The sequence below is a fragment of the Ursus maritimus genome, unplaced genomic scaffold (genome assembly GCF_017311325.1).
Source record: "Ursus maritimus isolate PB19 unplaced genomic scaffold, ASM1731132v1 scaffold_9, whole genome shotgun sequence".
In the NCBI taxonomy this organism is placed as follows: domain Eukaryota; kingdom Metazoa; phylum Chordata; class Mammalia; order Carnivora; family Ursidae; genus Ursus; species Ursus maritimus.
In genome coordinates this window covers 43,268,926-43,287,261 of record NW_024427107.1, presented here as the reverse complement: position 1 = coordinate 43,287,261, position 18,336 = coordinate 43,268,926, and the positions used below count along the sequence as shown (strand labels likewise).

Here is an 18,336-nt window from a genome sequence, read left to right as displayed (position 1 = left end):
GTTCATCCACTCGACAAATATTTATTAGAATGGACATGGCTTCTTCCTGGATGAAGTTTATTCTCTAGGTGAGGAGGCGGGCTTCTGAGAGCGCTCCTTGGGTATAGGACTGTCTTGTCCGTCATGGTGGCCACAGCACCTCACCCAATGGCTGGCATGGAGGACTCAGTAACTACTTGTTGGCTGACTCTCAAGGCTAACACCACACACACACCACACACACACACACACACACACACTCAATTCCACATAATACAAACTTTAAAGATACCTTTAAAAAAAAATAATAACTCTCTGAAGGCTTTGGGAACTTAGACTAAGAAGAAATCATCCAGACCAGCAAGGAGGAAGACAAGTGTATCAGAGTAAATAACACATCCAAGTTTTCCTTCTCCCAAAAGCGAAGACCAGAAGAATGAGAAAGGAGAGGGAGTTGGCAGTGAGAAACAGAGCTGGGGAGAAGGGCAGTTGCTACCATGTCCTCCAGTGCACGAGCACGCACGACGCCTGGCCAAGAGTGCCAGCCTGGGCGGCCAGCCGCTGCGCTGAAGGATGGCCGTGTCACGGACCCCAGAGTGCGCCCAGACTCTCAGGTCAGGCTTGCTGACCCCTAGCCTGAAAGTGTAGGGGGGAAATGTCACTAGAGTTTTGTTTTCTTGCCTGTTCCAGTGGGACAAATCCTAGACTGGATAAGAAATTTCTCTTTCCAAAAGTTATGTCAATTGTGTTGATTTTATACTTACATTATATAAACTCTGCGAATCTATGTTCTTTTTGAAATCACTGAAAATGTAAGTGTGGCGTGCAAATATTTTTAAACTTAAGCTACTGAATGTGCATTTTAAGGGTAACTAAGAAAAAATAATACATGAACATAATTTGAAAAACAATGTGTAGCTAGTATATATATTCTTACCCTAAAATTAAGTTTGTCTTTTATTCCTGTTATAGGTATCATATTTTATCAGGAGTTCCTTGGTGCAGCTTTTCTAACTGTGTTTATATATTTTTTTGGGTGAGTAGATGTCTCATAAGTCAGGAATGTGAAATCCTATTACTTTTATGTGGGATTTTTGGCATTATACCTGAGGTATAGAAAAATGGAAGGCAATATAAGAAACATTAGCTTCCTGAGCTCTTAAAAGAAACATGGTTTTCAATTTAACACCCTACACGGGACTCCATGTGTTCGACTTGATAATTTGGGTCTCTCGCTGAGGGTTCTGAAACCGGGGATTTTCAGTTCCAGCCAAGGTCTAGATAAATCCACCACCAGCTGTTAGAGCTACTCCATGACCTTTCTGTACTAACTCAGACCTACCTTGCTCTTGGAAATTTCTAAGTTAGAACTCACTCAGGAACCACAGATGCCTCTAGGGTCACCTAGAATAAAAGGGTAAGTGTGGGGCAGATTATTAGCTTTGGACCTAATAACACCCTCTCTTATGTCTGGGTGCCCATCTTTAACTCTTCCTGGAAATTTGGTAGGCATCATTGCTGACATTTTTGCAAACAGAGAGCAGAACTTTGACAGAATATCACCAGTGTATAAGATGGTTCCAGCTGGCACTCCATTAATGCTTCGCGGTTCCTTGATCTGGTGTTCTGCATGACCATTATTATGCATACTTGAGCCCAGACTATTTTCAGCGTAGAAAACCATCTAGCTTGAAAATTCAATTTCATAAGATACTTGGGCAAGCCTACACTTCTAGGATCTGGAAACTATGACTATTCTTATGGCCAAGGACAATTAAATTTCTTAGAAAATTAAAGAATATATATATTTTTGCTCGTGTTGCATGCCAGTAATGGGTCTGGGCATGCATGGATAGAAAATGAGACCTAGTGTCTACCCAAAGGGTTTAGAGCTGGAATTAGCCTCCAGATGGTAAAAACCTGGGGCAGAGATTTATTGGAAGCTGCCCAGGTCTTGGTTCTGGGGAAAAATATAATTGGCTGCAGCAATTAAGACAAGTTCTAGAAGGCTTACCATGAGAAACAGGAAAAACAAAACCCATGGAATTTATGTCATCGTGTAGAATATAGAGCTGTTATTTAACACCATGGGTTGTTTCAATGTTCTTGTGTTCTTTATTAATATTATTCTTACAGGTGTCTTCTGTCATTCCTTGGTGTGTTTTTGGTCACAAGAAATCGAGAAAAGGAACATCTGCCACAGTCTTACATTGATTTTGGAAATATTCCTGGTAAAACTGTATATTCTTTAATTTATGATGGAAAACTTTATCCTTATAAATTAGTAGTGGCTGGTATTATTTGGAGTGTTAAAATTAATATAAAACATAATTCTTATCCTCAAGAAAATGTCTATTTAATGATGAAACCAGAGGTGACGTTTTAACTGTCAGTGTTAATAACCATTTATTTGAATGTCAGTTTTGCACAGAACCCTGGGGATATAAAAGAACTGGCCCCGTTTTCTTGATTTGGGGGTTGTTGCAAATTTCTTTTTTGTGTCTCCTTAAACTGAAAAAGGGTGGGGATAGGAGTAGGGGATGGCTATAGCAGGGGTCCCCTGCTGCCCAGAGAGCCTTTGAAGGAAAATCTAAGGACAGGAGCTTAGGCTGCTAAGGACCAACGTTCCCGGGGAAGACTGCAGTGGCCTGTGCACGGTGGAGCCAAAAGGGACATTCTTCATAGTCACCTGAACATGGAGAGCTTCTCCCCCTCCCCCCTTGCCTTCTTCATCCTGATCCATTTCACATGCACCATCTTTGCAGTCCTCTGCTCTCACTAGGAAATAACTCACTGTCGTCGTGGAGACAACAGGAGCGATGTTCTGAACAAAGCTAATACTTGGCTGTGTCCTCACCTCCTCCCTGCCCACCGAATATATCCAGCTTTGCTAGGGATTTGGGGCAACCTACCGGTTTCCAGACAGAAGTAACGATGTTCTGACAGCTTCCTCTGCCATTCTGTTAGGTCCCAGACTTTGAAGCAAAAACCATTAAAGCCTCGTCCCTACAACTGAGAAAGTATGTCCCAAGGAATTCTGTGTTCTCTTTCCCTCTTGGGCCCTCTTATCAGCTAAGAGCATTCAAGGCAAGAATTGGCATTCGTGGCAAAGGGGTGCGTTATAAATGATTTGTATGGTTACAGGCTCTTGGGTGGAAAATAACATTTAACTCGATATCTCCAGCTCACAAAGCCCCACACGTAGTCAGCAGGAGCTTTCAGAAGCCACGTGGAAGTCCGCTTTTCTTTGTTGTCACGTGCATTAGAGCAAACGCGGAAATGGAGAAAGGACCCTGGGAGGGAAGCTGTGGAGACGGGGGGACGCTTCATGTTCACCTCTTGGCTCCTCCAGCCCAGCTTCCAGGCCCAGCACATGCCCGCCTGTCTCCCGTGGAGGGTGTGTGGTCGCCACAAGGGACACGGAGCTCCGGGGTCTTTCTTCCTGACGTTGATCTCTTCTGTGTAGAGGTGGACCACACAGTACTAAGAAAAGGGAATAAAATGTGGGCTAGAGAGAGGAGAAATTATTATTAAGACGTATTCTTTTCTGAGCGCAAAAGATTTCTTGTGATTGTTATCTCCACAGGGAAACAAATGTTGGACAAAATACAACCAGATTCAAATGGCTTATCCTATGGAACTTTGCCTGATGGAAGTGACTCAACAAAGAGCCAAAGTGGAGAGAAGAAAGAGGTCTAAACTGCCGAGGGGGATGGCTGCTGGCCTGTTATTCGATACCACCTTTAAAAAAATCTCCCTTTGTGTCCACAGCTAGTTTGTGCTGACGTGCGTGAGCATTGCACGCCCTTGACCCCACTCCATCTGCAGAGACAGCCGGGGCCTTCCTAAGCTCTGACAGTCTCCTGTCTTCACGGAATGTAATTTCAAGTGTACCCCACACCCTGGACGTCCCCCTCGCAAACATCGAACCGGCTAGATCTTAATTAGAGCCTGGCTCCCCAAGCAGGACTGTCACACAAAAATGCGTGCTCACGATTTGGCTACAGAACACACGTCTGCTTTTCCCACACGACTTCGAGCGCCAGCTGCTTTGCTTTAAAGAGACACGTTCAACCCCCAGCCTCACTCCTGTACCAAAGGTTTCGGAGCATTCATTTCTCCTACGACATCTTTTATGAGCCTCCCCCATAAGGATCTCACCTTTCTAGTCGTAAGTTAGAACGGTGACTCATCTTTTCTTGAAATGAGCCCTATTATAACTGTCCTTTGAAAATTAAGTGTATACTTAAAACGAGAGTTTGTAAGTGGCATTCTGTGATGGTGTGTAGACCTTGGTGGGTGAACTTTCTCAGATTAAGAAAGGAACAATTTAAGAATTAAGACCAATTTTTCAAAAAACATAGAATGACGGACATTTTCTTCAGCTATATGATCCTATTACACTTGAATTGAAACTGAAAACTTCATATCCTATGCCGACATTTGTATAGTTCTTACGACTTATCTAGTGGATTTATTATATGTTTTAACTCTTGAAGCAAGTCTCAAAAAGTGTATTTAAATTCTTAATGTTATTTTCACTAGCACACCATTTCCTCTCCCAAGTCATAATCCCAAGCTTTATAAATTCTTCTAGGCAAGAGTACAGCTATGAGTAGAGGATTGGATTTTAGCCACTTAAATCTGCAGATGTAGCCAGGTGGCCCAACCTGAGTCTAGAGAGGAAGGCCATGTGCTCCTGTCCCCGGAATGGCTTTTCTGCTATGACTAGTCACTTATCTACTAAGATTCATTTGCAGGTAGAGTCCATAATCATCTATGTTATTTATGATCTAATATATTTAAATGACAAGAAAGGAGCCAGCCTTCACTGTAAGCAGCGTCAAGTAAGAAACCCTGTCCTTAATGACGTTTCAAAAGCTTCCAATCACTTCTGACATGTCAAAGTTGTTCCAGCCAGGTGTCTTGCACTTGTAAAGGTTGTGTAACTCAGAGCTATTGAGACCACTTCGGGTCTTAACCGCTTTGGGTCTTTTAGCTTTGTTTTTTTGTCATAACCTATACTCCTGGCCACACCTGGCCACAAAGGCAAGATTCGAATCCATCACCAATGTATGAATAACAACCTAGAGCCCGTGTCTGGCTTTTGAACTCCTGGTAAGAATGCCTGCTCTTGTGGAAAGTATCCCCTAATTCAAATAAAGCAGTCGTATAATTTATGGCATGTTTTACTGAATTGGTCCAACATGTTGGCACTGGACGGCTCAGCTAAGAATGTGTCTGGTGTCTTAAACTACAGATTTCTGATGACTCTCAAAACTGGTTTCAAAGATTGCACAAATATTTAGACCAAAGAGTCTCCCTGGAAGCAGGACTACATTTATAGCTACACACGTGGTTTTGGGCATCGTAGAATTTTGTACAGACGCAAGCATGATGCCAATACTTCAGTAGTTGCCGACGTTCGCATCTTTTAAAAATTTTAAGAAATGACATTGACTTATGCACATTTAAGCTATCCAGCGATGCTTTAGAAGTCCAGGCAACATATAAAATATATTGAGACCTAACTTTACTTTCCATGCTGCTTCTTCAAAGCAAGGTGAATAAGAGTTTTAGTTGTACTGGCTCGTAAGATTTTTTAAATTACAAAGTACATGACAACAACCAAAGCCAACCCAGCCCTTCTCTTGGCATTGTGAATTGGGGACCTTTAGCCAACAACTTGACTCATTTGACTATTTGTCTAGACGAGGGGTCTGCAAAATTTTCCTGTAAAGATGCAGAGAGTAAATATTTTTGGGTTTGTTGGCCAACGTTGCCTGTCGCAACTACTCAACTCTGTCATTCTAGCATGAAAGCAAACATAGCCGATATGTAAATGAATGAGCATGGCTGCATGCCAGTAAAATTTTATTTACAAAAACAGGTGGTCAGCCCTAGGGCTGTAGTTTGCCAATCCTTGATCTAGATTATTCCTTTGCCCTTGCTATGCAGTTTCTTTCTCGTTCCTTGCGCATTCAGGAGTTGAGAAGGTGACACTTCATGATTCATGACAAACTAGGCTGCTAGGGGACTGTGGAGCCAAGTCTTGATATTTATATTAGGATCTTATTGCTTACACAAGATACAGAGGGAAGCAATGCCCAAGTTTCTCTTGAAAGCAGTGGTTCAGGGAAGCCTGGGTGGCTCAGTCGGTTAAGCGTCTGCCTTTGGTTCCGGTCATGATCCCAGGGTCCTGAGATCGAGCCCTGTGTCAGGCTCCCTGCTCACCGGGGAGCCTGCTTCTCCCTCTCCTCCCTGCTTGTGCTCTCTCTCTCGTTATCTCTGTCTCTCAAGTAAATAAATAAAATCTTTAAAAAAATAAAAGCAGTGGTTCTTTTGTGCACACCACTACCTGTACTGGAAGAGCCTCTCCAATCCCACACTCCAAGCTGATAATAGCTTCAGAAATGAGTCCTAGCGACCTCTCGTTAAAGCAGAGGACTTTATCATCTGACTACTTTCAGTTTAAGTGTTTGCTTGTTCTATACCCATAATACTTTCACTACCAGAATCGCTTGGGGAAAAAAATACAATAAAAACTTCTCAAGCGGTGACTCAGAATGTATTTTTCAACACCCTCATCCCACCCCCACAAGCTCCTGGAAATTCTGTTTTGTGGCAGGGAAAGAACGGGCAAGGACAGATAGCATAGATTATTACAATTTCAGTGCTATTGAAGGGTAATGGTGATAATGTGCAGGTTTGGCTTCAAAAGAAGCAGGTGTAATGGTGGACATGACTCAGATGGATTGAAACACTGAGCCTAATTCCTGGAAGCCAAGTACCCGCGTTATGCTCCTTGTTTCCAAGCACACAGCTCATCCAGGAATGGTGACTGTATACACTCGGCCACACTAAAGGTTGTTTCATACTCGCCAATTTAATAGTGATATTGTGGACATAAATATAGTGGTTACTAAAATGAACCCTCCCAGCCCCTCTCCAGACTGCTTCACTTAAATTCCATGGCTGGTTATAGAGACAATCCTTGCACGGGGCGACGGCAAACGTAACGCACGTGCCTGGTACTAGCGATGTGAGTGCTTTAGTGAGCTTGCTAGATAAACACCACGCATTTTGAACTTTTAGAATAAGATCTCAGAATTGAACCTAACATGATTGTGTGAGAAATTTAAGAGCTGCTTCTAATCATTAGACTCATCAACAGTCTGGCTCTTATTATGGCCATCTTGAAATTAAAAAAAAAAAAATTCCACACAAACACGGTTTCCATTGCAAATATAGGCCAGTCTTGGGCTATTAAACCTCGTGTTTCAGCAATTGTGGTAAAGCGCAGGGAAAAGCCTTCCCACCCAGGAATTCTTGAGTCTGTCCCCTTTCTCACCAGCCTCGGGTACCACACAGCATGCTGCCCTGCGCCAGGAGAGCAAATCAATTACAGCAGCTACGTCCCGTCCAAGGAAACATTTTTTTGCAAGAAAGGGAGGAAACTCCTCCTTCAGTGTCGGTCCTTATTGAGAGTTAATGAGTCCCAACCACAATGTAAAAGAGGAATATCAATTCCGATATCAAGTAAATGTGGTGTTTCACGATGCACCCAGCTGAAGCAGATGCTGCCAACGGTTTCATGGCGTTCCAGGCAAGATGCAAGATAGCCTCATGTTCCAGGAAAGAATCTCCTTCCCAGGGAACTGGCAAGTGCCTAACGGAGAGGGAGCCCAGCCGTTCCCGATGTGACCAGCACGCATGAACCAAAGCCACTTTGCACATCTGAGCTGCTGCTACCCAGACGCGAGCTAATCCTTCCAGCGTGCACGCATCCCGCCTTCGGAGCCTTTGCCTTCATGGTTCTAATTTGAAAACCAACCTCAGCAGTTTTCTGAGGTTTGGGCTCTACACCTTCTGTCCAAAGCTCCTCACCTAAACCTTCTAAATGCTAAATGTGAACCGGGAAATGAACCGGCTCAAGAACTCTTGATCCAGGGACTCAAAGTTGGAGCTGTTCTCCTGATTATAGACCCAATCACCACATGCCTCAAACTTAGCAACTGTTAATTCACTTAAACATAATTGATCACATACTATTTTTGATGTAATGTGTTTAAAGTTATTAAGGACTATAAAAATGAATTTGACATGAAGACCAGCTCTCCAGACACTTGCTGTGTCTGGAGAGAAACAACAGCTGTCATCTCTGGAGGCTTCCAATGGGCCAGGCACTGTGCTAAGTCTCTTACTTGTGCTACTTTTTCAGTCCTTAAACTTTCTCTACCAGGGACGTCACTGTCCCTAAGTTACAGATTTAAAAAACCAGGGCAAGAGGCAGGGCAGGGACTAGGGTAAGGCAAGAGAGGCATGAAATGTAAGGAAGCTCATGGAAATGTCACCGTCAAGGTGGGGAGAGGGCTGCCCCTGCACCTGCTGGACCCTGAGAGTGAGTAGCTCCTTACATGTGGTGCCCTAAGCACCTCATTGCATCTGGGCCCTAGCAAGGAAAGTGAAGTGGTTTGACCAGTGTCATTCAGCTGGCAAGTAGCAGAGCTGGGACTCGAACCCAGGACATCTAACTCTGCAACCCACACTCTTACCGCTAGTACCAATATATCTATACTGCACAAGAGAACACCAAGAGTGCCTTGGGACACCTGGGTGGCTCAGTCAGTGAAGCGTCTGACTCTTGGTTTCGGCTCAGGTCATGATCCCAGGGGCTCGAACCCTGTATCAGGCTTCCTGCTCGGTGGGGAGTCTGCTTCTCCCTCTCTCTCTCCCTCTGCCCCTCTCCCCTCTGCTTGTGCTCTCTCTCAAAGAAATAAATAAAATCTGTAAAAAAAAAAATGTTTTTAAGTGCCTTCAAAGACTTGAATAAAGGGCATGGGAGCCCAGAGGAGAAAGAGGTCATTCTTGACCAGGAGGCAGCCTTCAAAAAGGAACTAGGGATCACAGTGGGTTAAATGGTGCTCCTCCCAAAAGACGTGTCCACCTCCTAACCCCCAGAACCTATGAATGTGACCTATTTGGCCAAAGGGTCTTTGCAGATGTCATTAAATTAAAGATCTCGAGGTAATATCATCCTAGGTTACATCCTGGATTACCCAATCCAATAACAGTGGAACAGATGGAAAGGGAAAGGACACAAACACACCGGGGAGCGGGAGTGGGGGGTGGGGAAGAGCAGCATGACGATAGAGACAGAGATTGGAGCCATGAAGCCACAAGCCAAGGAATGCCGGGAGCCTCCAGAAACGGGAAGAGGCAAGGAAAGACTCTCTCCTAGAGCCTTTGGAAGGAGCATAGCCCTGCCGACACCTTGGGCCTCGAGAACTGTGAGAGAATGATCTCTGTTGTTCAAAGCCGCCCGGGTTGTGGTACTGTGGCACTTTGCTGCGACAGCCCTAGGAAACGAGCGCAGGTCCTGAGCTGGTACCCGAAGCACATACAGAATTTAGACGTCGGCGGAAGCCCACGAGCAGGAGAGAAGCTGAATCGCTCCGAGTAAGCTTGGAGACATCTGCAACATGGGGTCGCGTGAAGAGGAAGGCAACTGGTGGGACGAGAAAGGCAGGTTAGAAAGATGGGTGACCAGCTCTGACACAGAATTAAGAGTTTGGGTTTGACTTGGGAGGTCATGATGGCATTAACTTCAGATCTGGGGGGTGAGGGTTTGTTCCTAAGGACAGAATAAAAAAAATCCGCCTGTCAGAACATTGACATTCTCCTTTCTCTTTCTTAGTCATTCACCACCGATATGAGATGGCATCATAAACATTCAGGGAGTCGAGACTGAATTCAGGCTCTGCATTTGTGGCACATTACATCCCACCGGAAATGGCCGGTGTAGCCAGGTCCTAAAGCTGGGCAGTGACTTCTGAGATGGCTCTGGGCAGAAAAGCTGGGCCCCGAGAGGGATGCGCTGGGCCAGCCAGAACTGCGCTCCCCAGAGCCTGAACTGAGAGATGTGGAGAGAGTCAAGGGGTCAGGTGGGGAGCAGAGACTGGAAGCCTCTGGGGGGTTGTGGAGGTAGAAGGGGCAGCAAGGGCTTGGCAAGCCACGGTCAGTAGGAAACTGAAGTTATAGGGAAGAAGGAGTCGTGAGCATAAAAGAGCCAGAATAAAAGAGCCACATCTGTTGGCAGTGGAGGGGGAAGTCATACTGTAAGAGAAGGAGACGCACAGCGAGGTTGACCAGAGAGCTGCAGGGACAGCAAGCCACGGCCCAGGCCTGTCTTGGGAAGGCCCAGGTGTGTGACGTTACCTCCCTCCACTCATGGGCATGCTTACAGTAACACCAACACCTTCTCCAGCTGGCTGGAGACAGTGTGCGTTCCTGGTCACCAAAAGGGTCTGATTTTCCCAAGATTCACGGGGTTTACAGAAAACATGAGTTAGATGTTTGAGAAGTGCTCCATGAACACCAGGAGCAAGCTCTTCCCAGCCTTCGATTTACAGTGCAGCACTGTTCAATGAGGTTCCAGAACCAGCAGGGGACAGTGTTCGGGTAGGAGACAGGAGAAGGTGAGCCGGAGTAAAGGACCGCAAGCCCCTGGTAGATCCTCGGCTTAATCCTAATGAACATGACAACCTTGTTCTCTTTTTAAAGGCGTAGCAATCCTGATATATGGTGATTTAAGGATGGCCGAGGCATCTGCTGAGAGAGAGGGAGGATGAAGACAGGTGTGCAGGGAAGTGGGAGCCACGCTGGGAAACCTTCTCCACGTGGACAGAAAGATCAGTCACGCCTAATCACACAGACAGGAAAAAGCTGCCGAGCTCAAGGGCCAAAGAGGCTTATAAACACCTCATTCCTTGACTATCCACCAGGGAGAGCAGATCTGAGCAGGTAGCCCCACGGCCACAGCAGAGAAATGCACAGGGCAGGGGTGGAGGCACGCGTCTCCAAGCAGTGCCCCCCTAGGCCAAGCTGGTTCCTCGTGCGGAGTCGGCCCTGTGTCCAGGCCCCGCCGGGCATCCCTGCGGAGCGCAGCGCCACGGCCACCTCTCCCTGGTGCGGGGCTCTCCAGCCGCCAGCTCCGGGGGCTGACTCCGGTTATGGGGTGGGGGGGACAGGCGCAGGGGCACCCCCCTCCTCCGCGGCTTCCGGGAAGGCAGGCTTCTGCGGGGGAGGAGCGAGATCCGTCACCGGGGGGCGCAGGCACTCCCCTCCCTGGCCGTTCCGCTGGCGTTCTCCAAGGCGAGCCACCTGCTTCCTGCCCCGCGAGGCCCGGGCCTCCAAGGTCTCCGCAGAGAAGAAACCGGGCCAAACCACGGCTGAGGAATGAGAGCCTTGGCACTGCCTCCGCTTACATTTGTTGTTCACTAAGGAGTTTGGTGGAATCCAGACTCATTTTCCACTGAAACAAGGGAAAGTAAAGACAGCACCAAATAAAAATAGATTTCTGGCGTTTCCTGTTTACTGGGGCTGGGGCTCTCTGCAGGCCAGGGGCTTCTCTGGACATCTGGAGAGAACACCCCTCTCCAACCCCCACCCTCGAAAGAACATAAAAGTGGTGAGTTCTCTTCTTCCATGTTTCTATTTCCTGTTCTTTGGTTACTAGTAGGTTTATTTTGGGGGGGGCTCTCCTGGGTGAATTCCCCCATCTCCTTTTTCTAGTCCTATTTAGAGAGAAACAAATTTCTGGGTGCCTGTCTGCCTCTGGTGACCCCTTTCCCCCATTTATAGAGTAGAGCTCATTATTTCTGGCCTGCTGGGCTTCAGCGAGAAGACACAGGAGGAAGAAGGGGTGACCAGTGGAAAGAGGGGCCATAAGGCCTGCCATAAAGACCTCACATTTTCCTTCAGGACAACGTACACAGGGCCCAGAGTCTACAGCAAAGGCACAAGGTGACAAGACAGGAAAAGCTCATCCAGACAGACCGAACAGGGGCCCTACAGCCATGAGGCCTAAGGGCCCACGTGCGACTTCATGCCCTTTCTGAAAACCATGGGGACGTCAAATACGTTTGGGGAAAAGGTCTGAGTGGTGAACCAGCGGTTCCTGGGTGGGCCGGGGGTGACAGGTCCTTGCTACAAATTGGTATTTGGCCCCTTCGCACAACCCACGTGCCGAACATGTTTTCCCCATCCAGAAAGCAACGGGAGCAGCCTCGCTTTCCTGACTCAGTTCTGCACCACAACAATAAAGTTAATAATGGAAAAAACATTTCTCCCGTGGCCAGGGACACTCTCCACAGGCAGAACGTTGGAGCTACAGTCTATCAACAGACATTGCTGAGAGCAAACCAGAGCTTACTAACTGGTTTTTATGAATGATTGAACCAGCAAAGCAGATTGATTTCATTTCCATAATTTAGCAATTGACAATTACATAAATATCTTTCTAAAGCCATCAGGATGAAAACCATCCTGTTCTTCGGAGGAAGAGAAATGAAGTTAGAAGAAAGCCAAACCAACATGCTGCTGTAGGGAACTGTTATGGGCTGAATTGTGTCATCCCCCCCCCACACACACACACACAGAAGAGGCATTGAAGTCCTAACCGCCGCTACCTCAGAATGTGGCTTTATTTGGAAATAGGGTCTTTAGATTACCCCCTATAGAGGTCATCAAGTTAAAAATGAGGTCATTTGGGCAGGCCCTGATCCAGTATGACTGGTGTCCTTATAAAAACGAGAAATTTAGACACAGAGATACACAGAGGGAAGACGGTGTGAAGATGCAGGGAGAAGATGGCCATCGACACCCCAAGACTCACCCGAGGCTCCCGGAAGCTAGGAGGGAGGCACAGAACAGATCCTGCCTTACTGCCCTCAGAAGGGACCAGCTCTGCTCACACCGGGGTCTTGGGCTTCTAGAGCCCGGAACTAGGAGATAAGACATTTCTGTATTTATGCACCCCCAGTCTGTGGTACTGTGTCACAGCAGAACTAGCCCACTAACACAGGGACTATTGTGCCCCCCCATGTCTGGGGAGCCTCCGTGGTGCAAGCCTGCCTGGGAAGCAGAAGCCCCCCTCCCCGTATGCCCACTAGGAAAGCTGGAAAAGCAGGACTCCCTGTCCCCAGCCCCTGGAGGTTCACACTCCTTCCCAGAGTTGAGTGTGGAGCACGAGGCCCTTAAACATGTATTCATGGCCCCCAGCAGGGGTGGCCCAAAGCATCCAGTTGTCACGTCAGTGCTCCAGTGCCAGGGACGCCACTCAGTGTTAGCCAGAAGCCAGGCATTTGGTTTCACTTGGTTCCTGCCCCCCTTTCCAAGCCTAATCCTACAGTCTTCCCACCGATTCTGGGAGCCCCTCAACCAACAAAGCAGTGCAGATCCGCAGAGAGCTGAGTGTGGCCACAGCACCTTGACCCGCATTTCCAACGCCTGCTTGACCAGTGCCCCTTGAACAGCTTGCTCTCAGTATGTCCAAAAGCAAAGTCATCACCCTCCTCCTGTCCTCTTTTCTCCACCCCTGCCACCAGACTGCACCCTTGTTTTCCCCAGGCCCAGGCTGGGCCTCAGGGCCATTTCTGACTCCTCCCATATCAGCCAGCCAATCACTGGACAGATCACATTCGGCCTCTCTCCCAAGCAGCCCACTCATGCCTCTCCTTCTTCCTAGACTCCCAGCGGCTGCCCTCATTTTAGGTCCTCCTTCCCTCCCCCAGCACCCCCACCAGTTTACCCCATTATCTCTATTCCCTCAGATTCCCACGCATTCTGCAGGCTGGGGCAGAAGAGCGGGGATGGAGAGAGAAAGGCCTCAGCCTGTCCCTGCCTCTCCCTCCTCCCTGTTTTGCCCAGGCTGCGACTCCTGCCCTAATCATCTTCCCACTCCTGCTCCCAGATGAAACCTTCCACCCTTCAAAACTCAAATCTCTAACACAAAGATTTAATGATTTTATCAGCTAGATGCACTCCTTCCCTCCTTAGAATCCCTTCTACTTTTTTTCTTTTTTTTTTTTAGTGCCACTCTTAGATTATTCCACTTTGAGTCAGTCATGTGCATGCTTATCTGATTCCTGGCATCCAATTACAACTCTTTGTGGAACAGGATTGGCTGGACTTGTCACCACCTCCACTGCCATGACTGCCATCTCCCACTAGATTATTGCTCTAGCCTTCTAACTGGCCATTCAGTAGAAAAGCCCAAGTCCAGAGACCTGACATGATCCAACCTCCAGGACCTCTCTGCCCTGAAGGCCCTTCCTACCTCCTTCTCTAATTCCCCACCAGCCTCACTGCCTCCTTGAACAGTACTCATACTCCTGCCACAGGGCCTTTGCACACACTGCTCTTGCTGCCATGCTAACCCTGAAAGTTCTCTAAATCTTTGCTTAAATGTCACTGACCATCTTTTTAACATTGCAACCCATCCCACCTTCACCCAGCACTCTTAGGCCCCATAACCTTTTCTTCTTCTTCCTCTTTCTTTCCATAGCATTGCTCACCTCCTAAAATACTGTATAGTTTTTGTATTTACTATGTTTATTGCTCACTGTCTGCCCCTCCACCCTTACCTGCCATAACAGGAACTCCCCAAGAACAGGGATTTTTTGTCTCATATGCCCACGGATGCCTGGTATGTGGTAGATGCTCAGAAAATATTTGTTACATAAATGAATCTCTGTTTGCTGCATACACACAGCTATGACAATCACTAGGTTCCCAAATCATACTACTTTTTTTTCAAGCATAACTGCCTGGTTGCTTGGCTGCTCTTCCTGGCGCTGCCATGGAAACCAACAGCCCAGGGACAAGTTGCTTCTCATCAAGTCAGGCAATGTGTATCCTCCCACCCCCCCCAAAACACAGAGGTGTGCCATGCCCCCCACAGCCCGGGGACAGGATGCCATGGCCAGCCAGCTGGAAGTATCCAGGATGCAAGTGATCTGGGGCCAGCAGGTCACCTCTCCCTGCTGGGGAGGCCTCGGGCTTTCTCCAGGACCCCGACAATGAGCAGTGGAGGCTCCCAGGAGGATTCGCCCCTGGCTGACGTCTGCCCACGCAGACCACACACTCTGTTCTCGGGAGAGTCGCAAGTCCAAAAGTTCCCATTGCCCCCCCCCCGGGCATCGTTTTTTTCTCTATTCCCAATAATAGCAGACATTTATGGAGCACTTTCCAAGGACAAGGCACTTGATGGGTATTATCTCCAAGCCTCAAAACACTGCAAAGTAACCATTATTATTTCCTCATCGGAGTCGAGGGACCGAGGCTCAGGGAGACTAATCAGTGAGCCCTGGGTCACAGAGCAGTTCAGGGGTGGGTGGGTCTGAGGCAGAATCCACGGCGCACTGCTCCCGCCCGCTGGGTTTGCTCCCCTCTGTTGCAGCTGCCTCAGACCTGCACCTGCAGAAGGGGGTAGGGGGCAAGCAGTGGGGGTAGACGGTCCCTGTCTCTGCAGCAGCCCTGGAGTGTGCACGTCATACACACACACACACACACACACACACACACACACACGCACACACAGCACCATGGCCTGGGGAACACAGTATCACCGGAGTAGTCTCCGAGGGAGGCCCAGCTCTCTCTGGAGGTCTTTAAAAACTAACAACAAATAAAAGATCGCTGCTTTTCCCTGGAATGACGTACGAGTGGTCGTGACTAAAAGCAGAGATTAGCTGACCCCTAATGGTCCCGTTCAGCTTTATGACAATGATGAACCATTACTGGACAGGCGGGCTGACCGCTTGGAGCATTACTAAATCTGTTTTTAATAACATCACCAATCCAGGACCAAACCCTCACCCGGCGCTGCAGTCAAGTCCATCATCACTGGAGAGAGAGAGCCCTGGGTCAGGGAGGGCGGAGGGGGAGACTGGGGACGACCTGTTTGTTCTGAAGGACGAACGGGGCTTCATGAGTCATAGACCAGCTCGGGGAGGAGAGGAGGGCTTGAAGATTTATCTCAGATGAGGTCTGAGGAATGAAGAAGGAAACAAAGGAGACCATGTGGGAGCAGCAAGGAGAGCAGCCGGGCTTGAATGTGGCTTCGGAAAGGGGCGTGGAGACCATGCTGTCAGCAGACACAGAATATATAAAATGTGTGAGTCAGGAGCACACAAAGAGAACATGGAATGTGTCTAAGATTATCAGGCAAGGTGTGTCTCGAGACCCGACTCCATGACTCAGACTTTAATATTGCCTGGGAGGTCCACCACGGGCCAAACCTGGTAGGCCTTCGGGGGAGGATAGGAGCCAGCAGCTACCTTCCAGGAGCTGCAGAGCAGTCCTGGGGACATGGAAGGTGACAACGGGAGAGGAGGGCGGTCGGGATCTCAGGGCAGTAAGGCCCGCGGCCGGCTGCGCATGAACCTCCCAGGGCCTCTGGCCGCCTGGCCTGGGCCCCCGGGGCACTGGGGGGTTGACGGCGCTCCATCAGCTCCCCTGCCTGCCAGAATCTGGCCTTTTTGTGTCAAAAAAAAGTAGGACAGAGTTCATACTGGGCAAAAGAATGCCAGACTGAGCAAGGGAAGGTCCTGGCATGTGAGCTCTCAGAGAGTTCAGAGCGAAGCTGCAGAGGCTGCCTGGTGGGGACACTGAGCTCCCTGGGTCCCCCAGCAGTGTGGCTGCATGACCACAGGTGACACAGGCACGGCGAGATGGCCTCTTTCCCGGCCTGGCACAGGACCTGCCCTTGGCTGGCTCCAGGAATACGGGGACTCCGGAACATCCACGTCGGTGCTCACATGCAGGACCCCAGCAGACAAGCCACCGTGAGGCTCCTAGTGGCTCCTGGGAGAGCGTGTGTCCTCAGTCAGGGCAGGAGAGCCCCTGTGTACCCGCAACCCTAGCCGGGGGTTCAGCGTGCAATACACCTGTCGCCCCCTTAGGAGGGAAGGCCCTTAGCAGATGGGGCTGGAATTTTAGATTCCCGTCCCCATCTATCGGGGGACACTCGAGGAAAGGGGATGTAGGTCGAGAGCACACAGCAGTGGCAGTAAGAGGCCCGGTGCTCAAGGTCCTACCGTGGCTGCCCAGCTCGCTTAGAGTCAAAGCAACGTGCTCCATCTGCCCCCTCGCCCCGCGACCTCTGCTCCCACAACCCCTGCTGGTTCCCACTGTGGCCACGCAGGCTCCTGCGGTCTCCTGAAAATTCCCAGCTGCTCCCACCTCAGATGGGAGGCCGGACGCTCAGGCCTCTGCCCTGACTGCTCCTCTGCCTAGAAAATTCTTCCCTAGGAAGCCCACCCCTCGGCCCTTGCCTCCTTTGGGCCTCTACTCGGATGTCCCCTGCTCCGCCAGGCCTTCCTGACTCCCTCAGACTGCAGCCACCTCCTGCCACTCGTGCTGCCCCTTTCCTCGAAGTACCGCTTGCCTTCAAATATTGAACTGAATGTCTTATTTTTTGCTTATTGTCCACCTCCCCAAGCAGAAGGCAAGCTCCCCAAGGGTAAGGGTTATTGTCTGTTTTGTTCCTGCCCCTCTGCCCAGGGCTTCCCGCGATGCCTGGCGGCTAGTATTTACCTGAGTGTTGTTGAGGCGAGGAGGAAAGGGAGGGGGGAGGAGGGAACAGGGAGGGGGAAGGAGGGAGGAGTGAACAAACGAGAAAGAGGAAAAAGTCACACAGTCCCTGCTTCCAACGCCCTTGCTGTCGGGTTGAGCGGGTCCTTTTGCTTAGAACAACTTAGGAACAGCACAGCTCATTTCTCTTACACAGTGTTTAAAGATGTCACGGCATTGGCAGCCCTGCGCTCCAGAGCCCGAGCAGAAAACCCTATCTATCTCAGTCCTTTTCTCTGAAATGGTCACGACCCACGCCTGAGACTCTGAAGGGAACGAGGAGGAAAGTCATCTGCTGCCTTGAGGGCCTCGCCCGAGCCAGCCGGCCTGGGGGCTGGGGCAGGCCGCAGTGCTGGCCGCTGAGTGCTGGGGCCCGCACTGAGGAATGTGGGTGACACCCAGGCGGCTGAGCCACACCAGGGCTGCTGAAAGGGAAGCCGGGCGGTGGGGGTGCAACCTGGAGCGTGCGATTTTAAAACACTCCCGGGCTGTGCAGGACCACCCTTACTGAAGAAGTGGCCGTTCAATTCCAGGAAGGTTCTTGAGGTCTGAAATTCTCCCCTCTGAGTCCTGGTTGCATTAATTAGCTTATGCTGTGTCACACGTTACCGCAATAACCACTGATTATCTCCAGTCTTTTCTGTGGGTCAGGAATTCAGGAGCCGCTCGGCTGGGCATTTCTGGCTCAGGGTCTGTCATGAGGGTGTGGGTGGATACCAGCGAAGGCTGCGGTCCCTTGAAGACACAGCTGGGCTGGAGGACGCTCTTTCACAGTAGCTCATGTGCGTGACTGCAAGTTCGTGCTGGCTGTCGGCGTGGGGCCTCTGCTCCTGCCCCTGTGGGCCTCTCCGTAGGACTGACTGCTTGAGTCTCCTCATGTCATGGCGGGTGCTTTCCTCCAGAACGGGTGATCCAAGGACCAAAGCAAAGGCTGCAATGCCC

At 49.3% G+C, this 18,336-nt stretch overlaps 1 protein-coding gene across 1 annotated transcript in view; it reads left to right on the top strand.

Annotated features, from left to right (window-relative positions):
• Positions 1 to 5,593, top strand: part of NIPAL2 (NIPA like domain containing 2) — a 71,551-nt gene extending 65,958 nt beyond the window's left edge. The window contains exons 9-11 of the mRNA XM_040626057.1: positions 952 to 1,015; positions 2,116 to 2,210; positions 3,566 to 5,593. Coding sequence (XP_040481991.1) covers positions 952 to 1,015; positions 2,116 to 2,210; positions 3,566 to 3,678 — 272 coding nt within the window. The 3' untranslated portion in view covers positions 3,679 to 5,593. The remainder of the gene's footprint in view (positions 1 to 951; positions 1,016 to 2,115; positions 2,211 to 3,565) is intronic.
• The last annotated feature ends 12,743 nt before the right edge of the window (positions 5,594 to 18,336 follow it).